Below are 20,569 nucleotides of genomic sequence, written 5' to 3' on the forward strand. Positions count from 1 at the left end.
TTCCAATTCTCTGGAGGATGGTGAACACAAAGAAGAGGGGGCTCTGACTTGATTAGCAAGAGATATCAAAGAGAAGGAAAACTGGAAGACCAGAGAGGGAAACTGGGAAAAGGGGGAGATGACAGGAGAAGAGTATTGAAACAGAAGAAGGAAGAAAGGAAAACAGAGGGAGTGAAGATGATGAACACAGATGAGACGGGGGTGAGGAGAAGAGGGAAGAAGAGAGCTGAGAGGAGAAGAAGAATAAAAGAGGTGGTGTAGGAGGGGAAAGAAGGAGGAGGAGAGGAGGGAGAAAGAAGAGCAGAGGAATATAAAAGGGAAACGAGGAGACAAGAGCAAAAGAAAGAGATAGAGAGAGAGAAGATCAATCACAGTAATCAGCGTTCAGAGACTGTGCTGCGTCCAGATAAAGCCAGCGGGGACCTCTACTGGAAAACACCATCAATAACCTCAAAACTTCAGTGCCAGACGCTGCAGAGATCCAGAGCGATAGAGTGATGCATGTGGCAGACTGAAAAGAGCATTTAGCACTTTGGAAGTTAAAAGGAACTGAGGTTATTATTATTATTATTATTATTATTATTATTATTATTATTATTATTATTAGGGATTTTGGAGGCATTTAATGTAGAGATGGGAATATCTTGACAGGATCAGGGACACTGAGGTTTATGCTCTGCTCCTTAAATCCAAGGACACTGCACACCCAGTGTAAATGCACAGTTTTACTATTCATGCCAGAAAAGGCTTAATAAAAACATCTATACATGGTAAACTGCACTGATAGCTAAAAATCATGAGATGTACAGTTCTGCTCATCATGGGCATGAGTGTCATGGCTCCACACACACGCTCACTTAAACTTATTGTAAGTGGTGCTGAAGGCTACAAGGAACAGACTTTTCTCTTCCTTTCTAGTGGACAGAGGTAAAGTCCAAGGAACTCGGTGAAGATCTACTGAGGAGGAGATTTTCACCTGTTCTTTAAAATTTAAAAGGCTGTAGTGCATGTTTTGAAAGTGCTTCACCACAAAGATTTATACATGAGCACTATGAGATTTCATTTAGAAGATATGGAATCAAAAATGATCAGTGCTGCTGCTGATGAAAAAACCTGAATATCAGCAAATGTGCAAATATGAATGTCAACAAGTGACAAATTAAATGTAGCAACAGTAAAATAAGCTAAACTAAAAATGATGACATAAAATATCAATAGGACCATATGTGACACTCATAAAACTAAATATTTGACCTACTTTCATGAATATTATAGGACGAGATCAATTTTTGATCTGTTTTTCTTTAGTCTGAACTAAAAATATGCATTTTCTCAGAGTGAACCACATCCAGACTAGAGGAAACATCAGTACCAGTGACTGATGGGCCCTGATTGGCTGTCACTGACAAACAAACTGCTGCAATCCTTCCAGTCAGTCCAGGCTGGAGCGTTTGAACCAGAAAGGACCTCGTTTAAATAAAGCTGGCAGACAAACTGCTTTCATGTCCAAACGCAGGATGGGTCCATTATGGGGAACATCAGCAGCATCTGAGAGGCTTGTAATTTGAATGCAGCGCTACAAATAATGAGATAATGTTAATACAGCGCTGTAAATAATGAAGCCGGTGAGGAAACGAGAGGCAATCCTGCCTTTTTACAAACTCTCACACTAAATGAAAACACAAGCAGAGAAACAACATTGATTTCTTTAAAATCCTGTCATGTTTCAAGTGAAATTGTTCCGCCCCACAACATGTCAGCGACGACACAAAAACCGATGTCTATCAGAATTTGGTGGTACGCGATCATCCGCGGCCCATCGCTTCAGAAAGCTTTGATCAGCTGCTGATTTGCTGCCGAGGAGCGGCGACGGCAGAAACCTGAGTGACGACACTCCACGGAGAGCGTGACAACGCGGCGGCAAAAATGCTCCGCCTCTTCCATCTGCATTGAAACCTCTCATTAAAGGAACACTTCACCTTTCTGCCAGGCAATAATGGCACATGTGCCAATCTCTCACAACGCAAGCGAGGTGTATCTGTGACATCTGTGAGGACGTGATGAGCGAACACGGCATCTAATCTGCCTCCAGAGACTAACGACAGTCTGAGCTAACTGCCTAACGCACACGGAGGGCAGAGAAATCCCTGCTAGGGATCATACGTGAATGGCTGTAATAATTCCCACGGAGGCACAATTAGCACCCTGTGTGTGGACAACAGTGTGAATACACACCGGAGGGAACAGATGCTCTTGGCATCCCAACAGCTGCTTGCGGGCTCCATTTCTTTCTGATTCAGACAATATAACACTGATCCACAGCAGAGAACCCACAGGAGTGGGCTGCTGTGACACCAATGACTCACTTATTCATATCAAGACCAGTTCCATACAATATGTGATAGGAAGTGTAGATTAGAGGGTACTGTAACCTCAGCCCAGAGCAACAGAGAGACAACACCAGCTCTCAAACAACAAAACTGAAAAGTGTGGATAACTAGAAATGCACTTTGAATGAGTCTCATTTACACCTTGAAACGAAGATACAGTTAACGACTGCTTTGGGAGACAAAGAGACTTAATAGTGTTTATTATTTGGAGGCTTCTTCCTTCCTAGTTTAAACATGGCTGACTCGAGGGAAGAAACACGTCAATGATCACAGAGATCACAGAAAAAAACACTAAAATAAAGTAAAAAAGGAATCTGACTCTATCCAGCTTTAGGGTCCCAGGATGCTGAAGCCCAGCTCAGCTGACACAGTCCACCTTTTTGCTGTCAGGCGCCAGTCGCTGATCCACTGTGCTGCTCCTACAAGCAGACACTCTGATTCCCAGCACCATATTTGCCTTTTATAAAGGTTAATCTGCATCATCATCATCATCATTTACATTTACGTGTCAGTACAGTGCATTCACACAACCCTTTATTCTGTGTGCTTTAAGCACATCCAGTGCCAATTTAAAATCACCAATTAACCCAGAATCCCTTTGGATTGTGGGAGGAAGCCGGAGCACCTGGAGGAAACCCACAAAGGTAAGGTAAACTCCAGAGGAAGGCCCCAGCAGAGGTTTGGACCAGCAGAGCAAGAAGCGAGCCGGGTTCCTACTGCACCACCGAGCTGCCCAGTGGCATCCCTAATGCATGCTGTGCTTACATAAAATCCCTGTTCTGTTACATTCAAAACACAAGTCGGGTTTAATACACAACAGTTTTCAAACTAGGAACAAAATGAAGTTGTAGTGACTCACTATGTTCATCAGTGTGAGGAGGTAATTCTGCACATGCTCCTTGCCGTGAAATCGGACCACTGAGTCATCGACTCCCAGCAGGATTTCGATGTTGTAGTCGTCCTCTCCAGCGTCCCTCCGTCTGCGGCGCCGGACCGTCTCATTCACCTGTCGGGTTACTGAGTCGAGGCTCCCGGGAACATCGAGCTCCGGTTCTGTAAGATTAAGACGGGAGAGATACGACTTTTAATATTTTTTCCATTTCCAGCTGTGAAAGCCGCTGCAGGGCGTTCATTTTAAAATGCTAACTGGGTAAAGGCGCTCACTGATCTGCTATTACATAACAATTACATTGTGTTAGACGAGCATTCGATCAACATTAACGAGCGAGTCGTGCAGCTGCAGGTCTGCAGGTTCTGTCTGCATATGAATGTGTCAGCAGAGGCCAAAGCTTGTTCTGAAGTCGAGTGCCTGCTGGCCTGAATTATACATGTTTCATATTTGATGGTTGGAAAAGGGTTTATCCAGTCGGAGCTTTATGTTGTTTTTTCTGATTAATGATTAGCTAATGAGCAGTATGAGGCGATGGCGCAGCGATGTACGGAGAAAGCCAAGCAGATGTTTTCAAAAGGAGACATTTTCCAGCCGGGTGCGCAGCCACAGCTGGATTTCATAACACTTCAATTCAAGTGCTGAAAAGGCAAATAACATGTTTATAATTTCCTGTTTTAATCATTTACTGGAGCAAAAGTACATTTTCTGGTTCCAACTTTAAATGAGTGGATTTGTGTGACCTTCTGTTTCAGATCATTTTCATTCCAGCATCTCTGGACTTTTGGTCAAACAAATCAAGCACTATGGGGATAACACAGCAGTGCTCCTTATTTACCTGAAAAATGTTGATTTAGCAAAACAAAAAGAAAAAACAAGGCGAGAAATAGAAAACTACTTTTGTTTTAGTCAAAATGCCAGAAACCCCCTCATGTATTAGACGACCTTTGTGTTATTCACCCTGTTTGTTCAGTGCTGACTGTGTTATGGAGCTTTGACAGGTAAACTGATGCTAAAAGCAACTGTTAAAGCTTCAAATCTGTGGAAGGATAAAAAGGTCTGTGACAGCAGCTCAGTTCATTCAGTCCACAATTCACTTCAATCCAACAAAGGCTGATGGGGTTCACTGCCTTTAATTAGTACACGGGATAAAAGAACTTGTAGCTTTTGAGGCATTTTTACAACCCACAGACTTTCCTCTGTTGTTACATAACTTTCAAATCAGATTTGACTTCAAACCGAGTTTCTGCTTCCCTCGATATGAAAATGAGGTGAACTGTCTGACTTGACAGATTTCAGGCTCCTCTCCTCAAACTAGCTGAATGTGCTAATACTTCCCACTTTGATGGAATGGACCACCAGTACTTAAAGCTCCCATAATACTGCTTATACTACTCACACTCTGGAGGCTAAGGGTATCTCTGTGAAACCGCAGGCAGCAGTGCAGATATCGGGGCCCCGAGGACTACAGAGGGGGTATCGAGCGGCTGCTCTTCACTCCACAGTTTGCTGCTTTATAGTTAAAAGTGTTGCAAATTTAATTATCATCTTATAATAAAAGGAAAAAGTCTTTCTTGTTTTCGAGCAGACTGACTGGTTATAATGGCCGGAGGGGCAGAGCTGCAGGTTGAATGACTCATCAGGATGTCTCCGAGCGAGACTGTTTTCCTCTAGTGGAGCTGGTGGTTACCAGTAAGGCGGTGATTATGCTTCCAGTGTTTTATTTGGTTTAACCACAGTGGACTACATCCTGTTAGCTCTGTACTGACGTGTGCAGTTCGTTTCAGATATAATCAAAAATAAGAATGAACGGGGTGCGCCTCTTCGTCAAGGCAGAGAAAACTGTGTTTTAACGGTCATCGTCACCTCTCGCTGAATTGCACTTTGTTATAACATGTTATATGATAATTATAATACATGTTACCATTGCAGCTTTTGATAACTCACCAACAGTGACTCTCTCAGTAAGAGGAATTTGTTTTTAGATTTTCTTTGTAATAGTGTAAAAAAATGAAAACTCCCATTTACAAAAAGTATTTAGAGTCATTGCTGATTTCTTTGTAGAAGACTCTGGCTACTCTAAAGTGCATTTATACAGTGGTGTCAACACAACAATCGGCGGCAACTTGAAAACCTGGCAAATATTGTGTAGATGTACAACCAAAACAGCTCTGACGCACCGAGGCATGGACACGGCTCGTCTAGGGGCTGCTCTCTGGCTTCTGGCAAAGCACAGTTGGGTCCACTAATACAAGGTGTCTCCTCCGTGAGGAGAATCGGATGGAGGTGGGGGGGCTCCTCAAAACTTTCTAGGGCATTTGTTGCAACTTGGAGGGCAGGCTGACCTGCTGGAGGAGGCTGCTGACATGTGAGAGTTTCAAACCGGGGGGGTGTCTGCTCTGAAACAATGTTCAAGTGGCCGTGTGTGTTAAATTACATCCACGTTAAAGCCAGGAGGAAAGGTTTCTCAGCACTGAGTGAGATTATTGATGGTTATTCACTTCACATGTGAGGTTTTGAGGTTGAGCCTGACAGGTGTATGTAATCCAACAGTTATAAAGGCTTCAAAGCCATTTAAAGATTATCAAAGAAAAATGTCAAAAGGAGGGAAAAAATGTTTAATCTTTTTCACATTCTGCAACCCATTCCAACTAAATTTTGCTCAGACCTTTCAGGGTGTTGCACACTCACAAGGTGATTGCACAGGTTGCCTAGTTTCCTATCAGGAGGCAACCTTTCTGCAAACAGCTGCAGTCTGACTACAACCACTCTCAGACAGAAAGTCAGTCATTTCTATCTCCACTCCACTCAGCTGGCTCCCAGCTGCTTGTATTCTGGTTATATTCACATAGAACAGGAAGGTTGTGAGCGCAGATGTAATATGTGTAAAATTTCTGTCTATGCAGACGGCAACAAATACACAATTTTCAACTACTTATTACGGTTAATTGCTGTATTATCATAAACAGCATGCATGTAATGACAAAGCTGAACTTTGAGGACCATATTTGCGGTATATGTTAATGCAATATGCAGTATACTGAAAAATGTACTATGGTATCATCAGTGAAAGATTGTGGTAATATCATATTGTGGGGTGTTTGGTGATCCCGCCTCTATCAGTTAACCCAGCATGCATGTCTTTGGGTGGAAGCTGAAGACCTGGAGAGAACCCACAGACACGGGGAGAACATGCAAGCTCCACACAGAAAGGCTTTAGCCGGCCGTGTGTTCGAACCTCCTCGCCGTGCAGCATGTATTTGGTTCATTTCACAGCTCAGTGCAACAGGAGAACACTATTTCTGCAAATTTCTGCAATTTGTACAAGGCCAATGAATCCTCAGAGCGAAAAAATAAACTGAAAGCAAGAAAGGTCATTGTCCATTCAGCAATAAATACAAATGTCTGTCAGCAAGACAGCACAGGCCTGGAGCTAAAAATTGGGTTCACGTTGGTTCATGCAGCCCATTTACAAACAAACCAGAGTAGGCAAACAAAGGTGCCACAGACTCACAAGAAGCTCGTATACTGAAGACGTTTCGGTAAGCTCTCATCAGGCCGTGTTACAAAGTTTGGCAGCGAGGTGAGTCAAAACAAATCGTGCTGTAGAAACCTGTGACTTCGGCTAAAACTGATGGCACTGGAAATAACCTCGTCACACATATACAGCAATCCTGTGCAGCACGGATGAATGGCAGAGCAGCGTTACAGAAGATGAAGACATTTTCAGCCAGAGCGGACCCCTCACCTGGCCAAAGACATGGAATATAAAGAGCAACTCCTGCAAACCACCAAGAACATATTAAGAGTGAAAAGCTGAACTGCGTCTGAAGGACAGCAGGGCCGAGCACGCCTGCTCTCTGAATTTTCCCTGAATAAACGAATGACTGAAGTAAAGTAGTTCACGGTTTTAGATTTCATCCACACTGGGTGAAGATACTCTGCTGGCAAATACGGGTAAATCTGAAGCCATAAATAAAAGCACAGGCCATTTTTCATTTTTCCAGGGATGCTGTGGACCACAGACAGGGCCGGTGATTGAGTGGAGAGGGAGCTAAAATAAATAGGAAGAAATGGCTGCCACCTCAGCCGTGGCCCGGCTTCTACAGTGTTGGGATTGTGGAGCGCATTCCTCCTCTCCGCCGCTCCCGTCATGACACAGGCATTCTTGTGCAGCAGGCCAGCTCCCCCCCCTCCCCTGCCTGAGTAAACAGGCTCTCTGAGGTCCCTACTTCAAACGCACAGGACTTCCCCTCAGCAGCGCTCCTTAAGACTGCCAGTGTGCTTGAGTCAGTGGCGAGCACCCCACCGCCCTCCTCTGCCTCGCCCCACCACGGGCCACAGCCCAGTCCCGTGGGAGCCCCACCATGCAACAGCAGCAGCCCAGGAGACGGGGGCCCTGGGTCAGCGTCTGCCCACACATGGCAATGTGCGGCAAGGTGGCAATGAGGCCGGCCAGAGCCGCCGCAGGCTAAAAATGGCACAGACGTAGGCGACAGGCATCGCGCCATCAGCTGAAAGTGGAAATCTACTGTCTGCTGTGACAGAATTAATATCCACGTTGTACGCTTCAAGGACACTCACACGAAACCCATTAGTAAGATGGACACTGATACGCAGCCAATAATGACACTTTGTGTAAAATCCTTTTTTTATACATTCAAATACGCACGCAAAAAGCTTTTCCCTTTTCAGTGCAGATGGATACATGTCTCCACGGAAACGTTACTACAGGAAAAGTATGCAATGCCCTCATTTAGAGGAAAATATCCACGAGCTCCGAGGTTTTACAGCAACAATAGGCAGGAATGCGAATTAAAATATGGCTCGTAATCCTTTTATCTGACGGGGGATTGGGCAGGATGTACTCCACCAGGTGTGCAAAACGGTACAGAAACTCTTATCGAGATCGGGGCAGGAATTTGCATAAGTTCAAAGTGATTTGTCTCGTGAGCCAAAACTAGACGTGAAATACGGCGGGACAAACAGATCAGGAACAAGTACGGGAGTTTGGTTTTCTACATTTTCTTTGGAAGTGCAGCTGGAAATGAAGTCACTAGATTCTGAGTGGGAATGAGTGGAATTTCAGTGATTGGAAAAGAAGGCTTGCTTGCACACAAGTCAGAAAGGTTATTCCAGGTTAAAGTCAAGAGCAATGTCAGACTCCTGAGTCAGAGCCACTAGATCATCTCTGTCATTTTCCTTTATGCAAATGGCCTGGAAGCATCCATTTGCATAAACTGAAATAGCAGCAGTTAGAGCTCCATTTCCATACCCCGTGCCCTCATTCGCACAGATAAGAGCTTAAACTCTGATTTCACACACTGTGAAAAAGTTGGGATTAGAGGTGACAGGAGAGCGCCACCCTGACCGCTGCTGTTCTAAAGCACAAGATGACAGAGAAGGAAAGCAAAGAGGACAAACCACATCTCCACATGGGAGATGTCACCAGACAGCAGGAAAGGGACATGTGAGTCAGACCGTAACGACCAATCACAATAATTTATTCCATATCCCGCGGTTATGAACTTCAATAGTAAAAGAGCGATTCTGGCCCCAACCAGAGTAAGACTGTGAGGCGGTTATAGAAAATAAAGGTTTATGGCATATTTGTGCTTTAAATACTTAAATCTGTGTGAGCTACATGCAACACTCACAACAAGATGCTAGTTTTAGGTTCCTCTGATCTTACTGTAGTCTCCACATTAGAAACGTCACTTTGAGAAAGAAGGGAGATGACGTTTATTTCAGCTCTGAATATGATCAGTCTATAAATAGTCAAAAGTCTGTGGTCATCTCTCTCCTGTCCTCCAGGTATTGTCCTTCCACCTTGTGAAGTGTGTGCAGGAGCTCAGCAGTCTCCACTCAGCTCATCAGGAGTACTAAGGCTGGGAGAGAAGAGGAGGGCAGCGCCAGCGTGGGCTGTTTGCTAAAAGCCTGACTGAGTGGATTTTGTTTTTATGGCTGTCTGCTGCACTTTTCTTACTGAAATTTGCAAAAAGGCTTAGCAGCAACGTTCTGTCCAGTTGAGCTTGAATTTGACATCAAATTCAGCACGGTAGTTGGAACAGACTAATCAATTTTCCTGGATTCAGTACCTCCTAGTTAGTAGATGCACCCATGGTATCTATTTCTAAATCCGCGGTCACGTTTTTCTCCATTTATTGTGTTCACAAGATATCAGAAAGCCTGACCTCTGTGTTGCCTCATTCTTAAGTTGCTCACCCAGCAGGGTGGCAACAATCCCCCAACGGCCGTTTACCGCTAAGAGTTAAAAACCTTGGATTAAGGAAACAAAAGATAATCGCGGAGCCAAAAATATGTAGCTATGTAATCGGTGGGTAATTGCTTTTTAGTTACGTACGCAGACTTGAATTAACTCCACGTCCAAAAGGGCTCAATGGGCTGAGGTGGATGTACACTGGGTCAGCTTACACATTCAAAATGTGGGGAAAAAATGTTGTTACAAAGAAACTATAACATCAAAGAAAAGTTAATCCGTCAATGGGCAACGCTGCGTTTCCTCCAGGATCATGACATGCTCGGTCAGCTACCGGACTCCTGTGGTAATCACTTCAGTGATAAGGAGCCACACTCTGCATCGCCTGACATGGCAGTGATCTGGTGTTCGGGTTTTTCTGGTCACTGACCACATAAACCAAACTCTCCCCTATGAAACACACCAAGTCGTTTGATACGTGACATGTAACAAGTCCCACTGGCAAATGAAAAAGGAGAAAATGACAATAATCCAAAACGATCAAATTCATCTATAACTTTGTCTGTTGTGCGTCGTGTTTGTCGAATGAATAAAAGATCAAAAGTTAAAAACCGAGTGTGTGGAGGCAGTGAGAGTTTGTTCTCACGACAAGGACGCAGTCACAGTTACTGTGTCACCCGAGTAACTCTGAGGTCACGCTGACACGTGTCTCATATCAAGTGTCTCATATCATAGCAACAACACAAAAAGAAAACGAGGCGTCTGATGTTAGTCGCCGTCTCATGGTCCCGCTCTGCCCAAACTAATCTCACAGAAGCATCACAGCTGCTCCTTTATATATACAACAGTTATGTTTCACAAGGTCTGACAATGAAAGCTTTTTAGTTCAGCAGAAATATCAGAGAGCAGCACAAAAGAAACACACACGACTCTTCAAAGTAATTTAATATTTTTCATGCTGTGAAATGTGGATTTTCTCTCACTTTCCTCTAAAACTTCCTGTCTATAAAACATTGAGATATGGTGAATTATGACAAAGTGAACTGAATCGGATACATCTTGAAAAGTTTGAGAGATTGGATCGATCAGGACGCCTCACAGACGACAGATTAAAAGCTCCCTGATAAGGGGCCACGCAGCACTGAGGGCTAATAACAAACGGCTTCATGTTCATATCTGACAGCTGAGCTTTACATTTCATAAGAGTTGATCTGTTTCCTGATTTTTTATTTAGTTATTTTTTGTGCATGGATTTGTACCCGTAACATAAAGGATGACACATCTCTAAATATCGATGCAGCCCCAAGAAAATAGCTGCCAAGGTTAAAAAAATAAATACATAACCTCATGCATTATTCACCGTATGTACTGTCAGTGTTGTTAAATCTCCTGCACAATACCCACTGGCAGCAGAAGACTGCAGTTCCATCAGTGTTACAGGGTTGTGTGAATGCCTGAATGATAATGCCGTCACTGTCACACTGACACAGCAGGTCCTGTTTCATATCTGAAAAAGTCTAATCAACCTTTTTTGGTTCATTTCTCATTTTATGGGCTCATAAATACTGTTTGTGATTCATTATTGTACAATTTATGGAGCTGACAATTTAGGATTCAGTTAGCCCCCCCCCATGGAAGCCCTGTACACCTGTGAGTGCACACCAACCCACCCAACCAACAGCATGGGCTCATCTCTGATGGGAATGAGACAGTGTAGAGATCATGTCTGTGAAGGTTCTCAGTCCTCCAGGTCATCGTAGTCAAAGGAGCTTGCAAAGAAAAGCGTCTGGACTTCTTTAAGTTACTTGAAGACGTTTCACCTCTCATCCGAGAAGCTTCTTCAGTTCTTAGGTCAAATGGTGGAGAGTCCCCACAGGGGGTCCTTTTGTCCCTCTGTGAGGGGAAACTCCCACTAGGTTTAAATCTGGGACTCTCCACCATTTGACCTTAGAACTGAAGAAGCTTCTCGGATGAGAGGTGAAACGTCTTCAAGCTACTTAAAGAAGTCCAGACACTTTTTTTTTGCAAGCTCCTTAGACAGTGTAGAGAACTTGTCCCACTGCTGCTCAGAATATAACTTAACGCTGAAAAGAACTCTTAATGGACTTCAGGAGGCAGAGAGCGGGGTTATTAACAGAGAGCAGGGGGAATCTGACTTAAACTTCAGGTTCTTGAGCACCCACATCTGCACTGATCACACCAGGACCTACAACACCATCGCACGGGTAAAGAAGGCCCAGCAGCAGCTGCAATTCCTTTTCAGGAAAACCTGGGCGGTAACAGGCATCTCCAAAAACGTTAGAGCACTTATGCAAATATGTGATGTCTTGATAAATCGAGCAGATATTAGAAGTTTACACAGCACCATTCTCGCATGAAAATATCTTAAAAGTTTATTTTGTGTCCCACAAAGAGTAATATTTTGATATTATTTATTATTTAATATTTCAAACTCCGCCACTCTGTGTTCCTCCGCCACTGCCTCGTTTGAGTTTTGGACGAAATGGATTCTGGGATATTGCATTTCGTCATTTCGAGCTGGTTGGAGACGAAAACAGCCAATCAGATTTTTTTTGCATCCAAGTCTGTGATTGGCTGGTTTTGTGGCACAAATATAACGGTGTACAGAACGAGTTGAGCGTGCACGGGCAGAAATGTTGAGAGCGCGAGCGACACATTGCGAGCGAGCGCAAGTGCAAAAACTGAGCGAGAGGGGCTGCTATTGTGTGTGTGGATAATAGCAAACACTGAAATACATTTTTTGCATGCAGCAATGAATTTTGTTCACTCAAATTCAGCTTTTCTTCGCTCAAAATAAATTTCTCCTCAAAATGCAACACTTGCACCTGCAAATTTTTTTTACGTGCGCTCAGAATAGTGGCACAAAAATAACGCCATAACCACTAACAGCAATGTCCCGCCCACCTCTGCTCCAATTTACTGCTGCCAATTTACCTCTTGTCATGTCAGGGGATTTTTGGCTCCCCGGGGTACATAAAAGCTGGCATAATTACACCAGGCTTTATGACTGAGGCAATATTGTTTTGGCCCTCTCTCTTCTACAATAGAGCTGAAAATAAGCGGTGACAGCAGCAACAACAGCAGCCTAATTACCAGCAGCGCACCGCAACAGGAGAAAAGATGCTGGCCGAAGCATTTCCCGTGATGGAGACGCCACGCAGCTTTGTGGTTCTGCGCCGATGTGTGATGGGGACTTTTAAAAAGGGGGCGTGTGCATTCTCTGTGGCCCACCTGAAGCTTTTGAATCATTATTAACAGGCTCATGGGGAGTCTCAGGCGTAAAGTTGAAGCAAACACTTCTGCTCCCGCTGAGCCGTATATTAAGGAATAACTAGACTAATGATTTCTGGGTCTTGGCTGCTTTGCCTAAGGAAACTAACTTTGAGCCTTTCGTTGCAAGAACAAAGCACCAACATTCCCTGAAGAAAGGTTGTTAGAAACCCCGATGCTTAGATCAGACGATGCATAGAGGACTTGGCTGTCGTGTACGGGTTATACTTGTATTTAAATAGAGACACATTTCATGCTGATATTTTACATACAAGTAGACTAAAGTACAATTTTAGCAGACAGTGAGCGTTATAGTTTAATAAATAACCTGCTATATGAAGGAGTCAAAAGTCCAGTCCACTGATAAATGTTTCAGGGCAAGACTTCAAAAACCGAGCGACAATGAAAGCGTCCCCTGTTGTGCACGATGATACCGCGGGGTCACCCCGTCATAGTGGACGGGTTAGCCCTGCCCAATACAAGTGGTGCTAAGATTTTCAAAATGACAGTAGCCATCCTAAAACACCGCCCTCTGTTTATAACACTCCTGTAAAAGGTGTAAAAAGGTGCTTTGCTCTTTTAAAGTCTCAAAACAGCTTATGGTTTTGGCAGGTGTATTATTCAGATATCAGAGCATTTAACTCTTTTTCGCTCTTAACAGCTCAAAGGAAGCTGAATGCTACAAAACCAGAAATATTTGGTAATAATACTTCTTTAAATAATGCAAACAGCCCATCCAGTGTCTAAACTAGCCAGAATAGCCGCTAATGCTTCAACTGAGCTGAGCTGAAAACTTGTTAGCCTGTGATGCAGCCCAGCTGGGAGACATGCCAGGAGGGCAAATGTTGAATGACACAACAAGTGGATTAGGGAAGAGTGATTTCCTTGATTTGTGGTTTGGACTGTGTAACAGCTCTGAAATTTGCCACCCGTTAAGCCATAAAATGAAGCCTAACCTGACAGAAAAAAGGTCTGTCAGCCACGTGGACCTTCAGGAGTACGCGGGTCCACATCTGCTGCTACTGAAAAGTCAGACTGTCACAGAGAGTGCAGATGCAAAGAGACAAGATAAGAAGCAGCATCTAATCAAAAGTGAAAGGCATGCTCTCAGATTGGAGGCACAGCAGCTGATAGGTACTCCCATCAAATTTCCTGCAGTATATTTTTTTAATCAACAACACATCAGATTACCTCCAGAGCAGTCCTGCATCATAATAACCTCCACATAATAGGTCCTAATAGGAAATTTAAACAGAGGATAGAAGATTTAAGATCAAAGTCAATGTTTGTCACCAAAGCAAACATCTTTGAAGTCAGGTCACTTTGGCAGGACAAATGGGACATTTTATTAGAGACATCTCCACAGGGGGTGTGCGTGCAAAACCGATAACATGAAACTCCATATAACTCCAGGTAATTTCAGGCTTCAAAAACAAGGCATCAGCCAAAATTAGAAGTTTCACAAGGTGGAGATCAACACCAGTGGGTCACATCACAGCGGATAGATCCAGACACTAAACACACAAATCTGGAAATTGTGCATGCAACAGTTAGCAAGCCTGGTTTCAAACATGTGGCCAGGATTAGACAGCTGATCTATAAACTACTGCAGAAGATGTTTTTTATCAGCCGTGCTTAAGGTGTCACTCAGACTTGGTGTTGGCAGCAAACCTGTTATCTGATTTTTGTTTTCTGTTATTTGTTGTATTTGTATAATGTGGACGTTTGCTTTGCTTCATCATTATATTTACAGCTTTGGCAGAAAATGCTACTCGAGCGATTTGTGCCTGTGCTGACTGGTCTGGGGAAGGAAAGGAAGTAACAAACTGGGAGCCAATACCAGTACATTGTAACCATTCAAGCTTTATTTTTAATGAGCTCTCTTTTCTTTCCTCTGGCAGTACCGGGTCACCTGTGATGGCCCAGGTTATTATCGCTGCCAATACGGGAATTATTAAAAATAAAATGTGACAAACTGCTGTAGCCAACCATCAAATACAAATGTGCTATATATGATGTTACACAGTATAGTTTTGAAATTTGGACAGATTTCAGGCTACGCTAGCCCCGTTCTGCATTTAGCATTCAAACATGGTAAAAAGCAAATAAGGGGACCTATTCTTTAAACCTGGACTAGCTTACCGTTTGCACTCATAAATAGTCTAAATGTCTTTCTGTTGCCAGGTTGCTTATCTGTTGTTGAGCTGCAGAATATCAAACTTGTGTGGAGTGTGTTTGTGGTGACTTAAGAGCAGCAGAGCGAGAGTCCTGAAGCAGACAACGGTAAGCCTTGTTGGGCTCAGTCAGTTACAACATGCTGCAAAACTTAGGCTTCATTCATGCTGGGTGTGAACTGCCTTTTTGGAAGAAATGCTCACTGTATTTCCTTTCAGGGGGTTCAATATATTTTGGTGATCTGCATCCGTTTTTTCCCCCCACTCTTTCTCACAGAGTACAAACAACCCAATGTCATCGCTGAAAGGTCAAGCGACAAACTGTTTCCAGTCCTTCCCTCCCCTAAACTACTGATAAAGTACTGAAATGTAAGAAGCTCAAGTACTGAAAGGTGACTGTCAAAGGTTTTGGTGGAAGGTCTTTACCTCCAGATCGGATGTTTTCTGCCTGTTTTGTTTCTCGGATAAAAATGTAATCGGCTTTAAATTTCCAGTTACAGATGACGATGTGTGTGACGATGCTTCTTTCACACTCCAGATAAACAGTCCTTTGAAAAAGCAGATTTAATTTTTTTTTTTTATCTTTCCAGTCAATCTTTTATCTTTATCTCAAAGACCGTTCAACTCGTAAAGCAACTCCCACAACAACAGAGAATTTCTGAAACAAATCTACTATGTGATTCTTATTTGTACGCAGTTACATCATGATAGAAGCAGATATCAGGGAGCTTTTCACCTTTTATCATTTCTGGCAGCTTTTGCTCAGAAAGTAAAATAAGTTGTCTGCTAATGAGATATTCAGGGTTTGATCTCTCTGTCTGAATGCCTCGTTCCCTTGAGTAACATACAGAACCCCATAAACTGCTCCTGATGAGTGTAAGTGATGTTAAAAGTGTGAATGGGTGAATGTAAAGTGCTTTAAGTGGTCAACAGCACGTCTATATAAATGCAGGGTGGTACCCTGTAAACTCCTGCTGTTTGTATCTTTGAAATGTCGGAGCTTTGTACGCTACCTGGACCGGTTTCTTCTGAGCGACCAGCTGGTTGCTGCACATACCTGAACTCCAGTGTTGGTCAAGTTACTTGAAAAAAGTAATCAGTAACTAATTACTGATTACTCCCCCAAAAAAGTAATCCCGTTACTTTACTGATTACTTATTTTCAAAAGTAATTAATTACTTAGTTACTTAGTTACTTTTTAAAAACACGATTTACAACCTGAAGAGGTGATAAAGTGATAGATCTTTCAGCCCAATTCTACTTTTTCTACATAATCCATCATACAAAATGTAATCAAATGGAAAAGTCTCTTTTTTTAACTTGTTTTATCAGTTTTAATCTTTTAACTTTATGCATCAAGCAAAACATTTAATTATATGCAACATTCTCTGACTTGAATAAATTAGTTTAACATTTAAACCTATTTTCTACACATTCCAGCACATAAAATAAAATATTTTTTGTGTTTTCACTCACTCTTTCAAACAGATGCAAGTAAAACACAGCAGAAAATAAATAAAGTCAAAGACTCAGCGGTCCTTTTGCTCTATTTTCACCTGTAAAGCAGGAGCAGGGTAGGCGGAGGGTTACCCTGGTGCAGGTGTGCTGCGGTCAGTTGAAGAATCCGCGCGAGTGTCTCTGTGAGTTTCCCATCACGTCGTAGCTACTCGGTGCTTGCTCGGAAGTTTAGGGGTTTTTTTCGCTGTAAAAAGAAGTTTTCTTCCCACGCACGATGGACGCTAATGTTTTTGTCACTTTTTATGGAATCAAACTCAAAGTAAGGTCAGTACTTCCACACTTTAAACGCTGCACGCTCATACTCTCCCGCACTCGATATATTATCCATTGTTGATCTGCACACAGCTGCTGTCACCAACGTGGCACTTGCTTAGGTCACTGTCATGAGACATTCTCGCAAAAAAAAATCACGGTTTTAGTAACGCAGTAACGCAGCGTTCCTACGGGAAAGTAACGGTAATCTAATTACCGATTTTGCAATAGTAATCCCTTACTTTACTCGTTACTTGAAAAAAGTAATCAGATTACAGTAACGCGTTACAAGTAACGCGTTACTGCCCATCTCTGCTGAACTCTGATGCCAAATATGAAAATAAAAAGGGTTTTTTGACTAAACACAGATACTGAGCCCTAATATCTCAAAGAAGCAGAGAGTTTGTGTTACTGCTTGGGAACATGTCGTATATGCATGTCACGTTTTAGGCCTGTGTAAAAATGCAGACAGAAACACACCGATGTGTCGACTCCGGTGTTTACCGCACCCTTATTTCTGAGAGTGTGGTCATCCTCATTCAAGACCTCATGAAGGATGATCCCTTGGATTTAAACAGACGTGTTTTGTGTGCTTCAGTATTGTTCGGGCCAGCGCCGCCCTGTGTTATTAATCTGTGTCAGTGTTTACTTTTAATATGCAGATTTTTCTTGGCAGTCTCTCATTGCTGTTTGGCCTCTGACTCCAGGGTCGCCCGCTCCGCTTCCTGCCTATAATCCGTGCGATTCTAACGGCGTTCAGTTCAGTCCTGCAGTCAGCAGACTCTACCTGCTAAAATATTTCAATTTAGTATTGAGGTCATGTGTGTACTGCTCTGATTCCTAAGTAGTTTGGCTGCACAACAAAAGGCACCTGGTGTCCTGCTTTGAGCTTTTGCACTCGCACTTGTCCTATTAATCATTAGGAGGAGTTTTTTTTCTTTTTTTGTGAGACTCACTATGAACCTGAGATTTTTTTATAGTTCATTCACCAAAATAACAAACTATCTTTTGGTTTTGCACCTGTGGACCCCGTTTCTTTGCAGCTTATCCTCATTTTTAACCCATGTGTAACTTCAGGCGATGCCCGTGTGTTTTATGATGCTTGTCTTTTTCTCAGGTGACCAAAGACAAATGAATTATTCACCCATACGTGTTTATTTCAGGGGGAGAGGTAATTTTTCAACTCTTAATAGTCCTTCGGTAATTATGCATCTTTGCATACAAAAATCAGGGCTCGTCATTATTTGACAAAAATATGTGAATTTTTGTAAATTAAATGGTAAATGGCCTGTATTTATATAGCGCTTTTCTAGTCCCTAAGGACCCCAAAGCGCTTTACACATCCAGTCATCCACCCATTCACACACACATTCACACACTGGTGATGGCAGCTACGTTGTAGCCACAGCCACCCTGGGGCGCACTGACAGAGGCGAGGCTGCCGGACACTGGCGCCACCGGGCCCTCTGACCACCACCAGTAGGCAACGGGTGAAGCGTCTCGCCCAAGGACACAACGGCCGAGACTGTCCAAGCCGGGGCTCGAACCGGCAACCTTCCGATTACAAGGCGAACTCCCAACTCTTGAGCCACGATCGCCCTGGGAAGATTTTTGACAAGACAGTCAGTCAAAACACTTTTAACACATTAGATGTTGATCTTAACAGCATCATCATGTTGAAAAAAGTATAAACTGAGATAAGAAAACCTATTAAAGGAGGAAAACACAATCTACAGACCACAAATGATACAACTAACAGCAGACTGACTTCTGCCACCTACAGCAACACTTTTGACATCTGCACGTAATCACAGAAAGACTTCTGGGGAATGTGCTGTGAACTGCGTGGTGTAATTTCCAGTCATGAGGGCAGAGTCAGATTCTTACACAATGCAAAGATATTTTCAAAGATATTTTTTATCAGGCAATGAAAAATAAAGCGTTGCAACACTCTGACTAACAAACGACCACAAGCCCGTCCCGTCTCCGAGCGCTTCTCTGTACAAGGCACAGTGAATGTAGTATAACGACAAGCTACAGGAATCTGAAGTATTTGGCTCACTCACAGACAGACTGGATGGAAAGAAGAAAGAGATACTCATCAGCTCCTTCCAGCTGCCGCCTTTTGGAAAGCAACTGGATGATTTAACAGCGAGTCAGAAGAGAACACAGGCGAGCGCTTTTCGACTCAAAATATTGCTCAATGCTCCCGAGGTCTTTTCCATTCTCCTTCCAGATCCTTGGCCTGCACCCGCGTCGCTAATTATCACCAGGTTTAGCATGGAAAGAACACATCAGGCGCATTCGGGAATCGTACTTCTGAAGACGTAATGCAATGTGGAAAATATCTTCCCAATCTGCCGGTTCAGGACACAAACAGGGAAGAGTATCAGGTGGAGAACGGTCTCCTCACAGGAGGAAGGAGCTATGTTGTTGCATTCAGGCTATAAAGACAGATTTATGATGCGTTCAGCGTGAAGACTCGGCAGCGACTTCAAAACTGTGGATGACTTTTGTTGTTGTGTGTTAAAGGCACACACACACCCGTCGGGGATGGACGCCGAGTGTTTCCACTCACCTCTGACATTGCTGGAATTACTTGTGTTTACAGAACATTAGAGAAACCATCCTCGCTAACAGCAGCATCCAAATACCAGATAACCTTTACTGTTTTTAAATTACCATATCTAAATTGCTTTTCCCTATCAATACTCACTCGCACGCATTACAATTTAAAACACATGCCCCGCATCTCAGCAGAAATCAGAGGCTGATGCACTTTTTATGAGCTCCTCGTGAGGTTGATTCACGTGTGGAGCTTCAGACTGTTGTGTTGGATTCACACTAAGCATGAAACAGAAAAGTCATTAGCTTCTTCTGAGGACAGTGTAAACAGAACACGTCCCAAGAGCACAAGTTCTGCATTAAATAAAGCAGCGGAGCTTTGTCCTTCGGTGTTTTTTGCTTGCAGAGTTCAGCTTCGTGTGGGCCGTCTGGATGATTGGGAAGAATGCTAATATTTTCCATGTAGTCTCAATAAGTCAGACAACCGGCCATGTTATTGGCCGAGGACTGAGTCCTCCAGCCAATGGATGCTCTCCAGGCCTATAGAAGCTGACTGGAGCTACACTTCAGGGCCTTTGGTCAGTTTTGTGGTTGTCAGAACATCAGGTGCTTTTGAGTTTGCTGCTAGTCTTATTCTGCTGGCCTGTTTTTGTTTGTCCGTTCTCCTGTTTGTCCTCGGTTGATAAGGAGTTGAGATGCAGCTTCGTTATCTTTCTCTTTAGCTAGGTTAAGACTGTTTTGTTTGTCATCCTGGCCTCTGTTAGCATGTTTCCAACAAAGCTTTGCAAACTGACTCAAACCACCTTGTGTTCCTCCATCAGTTTTAGGTTACTTTCCTCACCCTGAGAACTTTCTGGGGCTGTAACCTTTACAAAACCAGCATCCTGAGAGAATCAGGTGAAGGATTACTTTTTGACACAAGACTGAATCTGACACGAGTCAGTGTCCACAGTTCACAATAACCAGCAACACAACACACAATGCAACGAAATCCAAACCTGTCTGCAGATTATTTATAGTAGAGACAAAGTAAAGAAAGTTCATTTCTTCTAAATTTGATCCTTTGAACTTAGAAGTGATAAATAAAATCCCTACAAACACCGACATTACTTCTTGTTCTAATTAGATGTATGACTGATGATGTTCGATGTCTGAGGAGCAGCACTTCCCTGTGTGAGGGAACAGTGAGTGACTTTGTGGTTTCCAAATAGTTATGAAGTTTGCCATTTTTCAATCTGCAGGTGTGTGCGATGCAGTACGGCTGTCACGG

At 43.2% G+C, this 20,569-nt stretch overlaps 1 protein-coding gene across 2 annotated transcripts in view; it reads right to left on the reverse strand.

Annotated features, from left to right (window-relative positions):
* Nucleotides 1-20,569, reverse strand: part of adamts3 (ADAM metallopeptidase with thrombospondin type 1 motif, 3) — a 140,725-nt gene that overhangs the window by 74,292 nt on the left and 45,864 nt on the right. For both annotated transcript variants that reach the window (XM_085476450.1, XM_085476451.1), the window contains exon 5: nt 3,250-3,443. In XM_085476450.1, coding sequence (XP_085332576.1) covers nt 3,250-3,443 — 194 coding nt within the window. The remainder of the gene's footprint in view (nt 1-3,249; nt 3,444-20,569) is intronic.

This window comes from Copadichromis virginalis, linkage group LG12, assembly GCF_057382275.1.
Source record: "Copadichromis virginalis isolate Kocher_CV1m ecotype Utaka linkage group LG12, C_Virginalis_male_GT1.1, whole genome shotgun sequence".
Lineage (NCBI taxonomy): Eukaryota > Metazoa > Chordata > Actinopteri > Cichliformes > Cichlidae > Copadichromis > Copadichromis virginalis.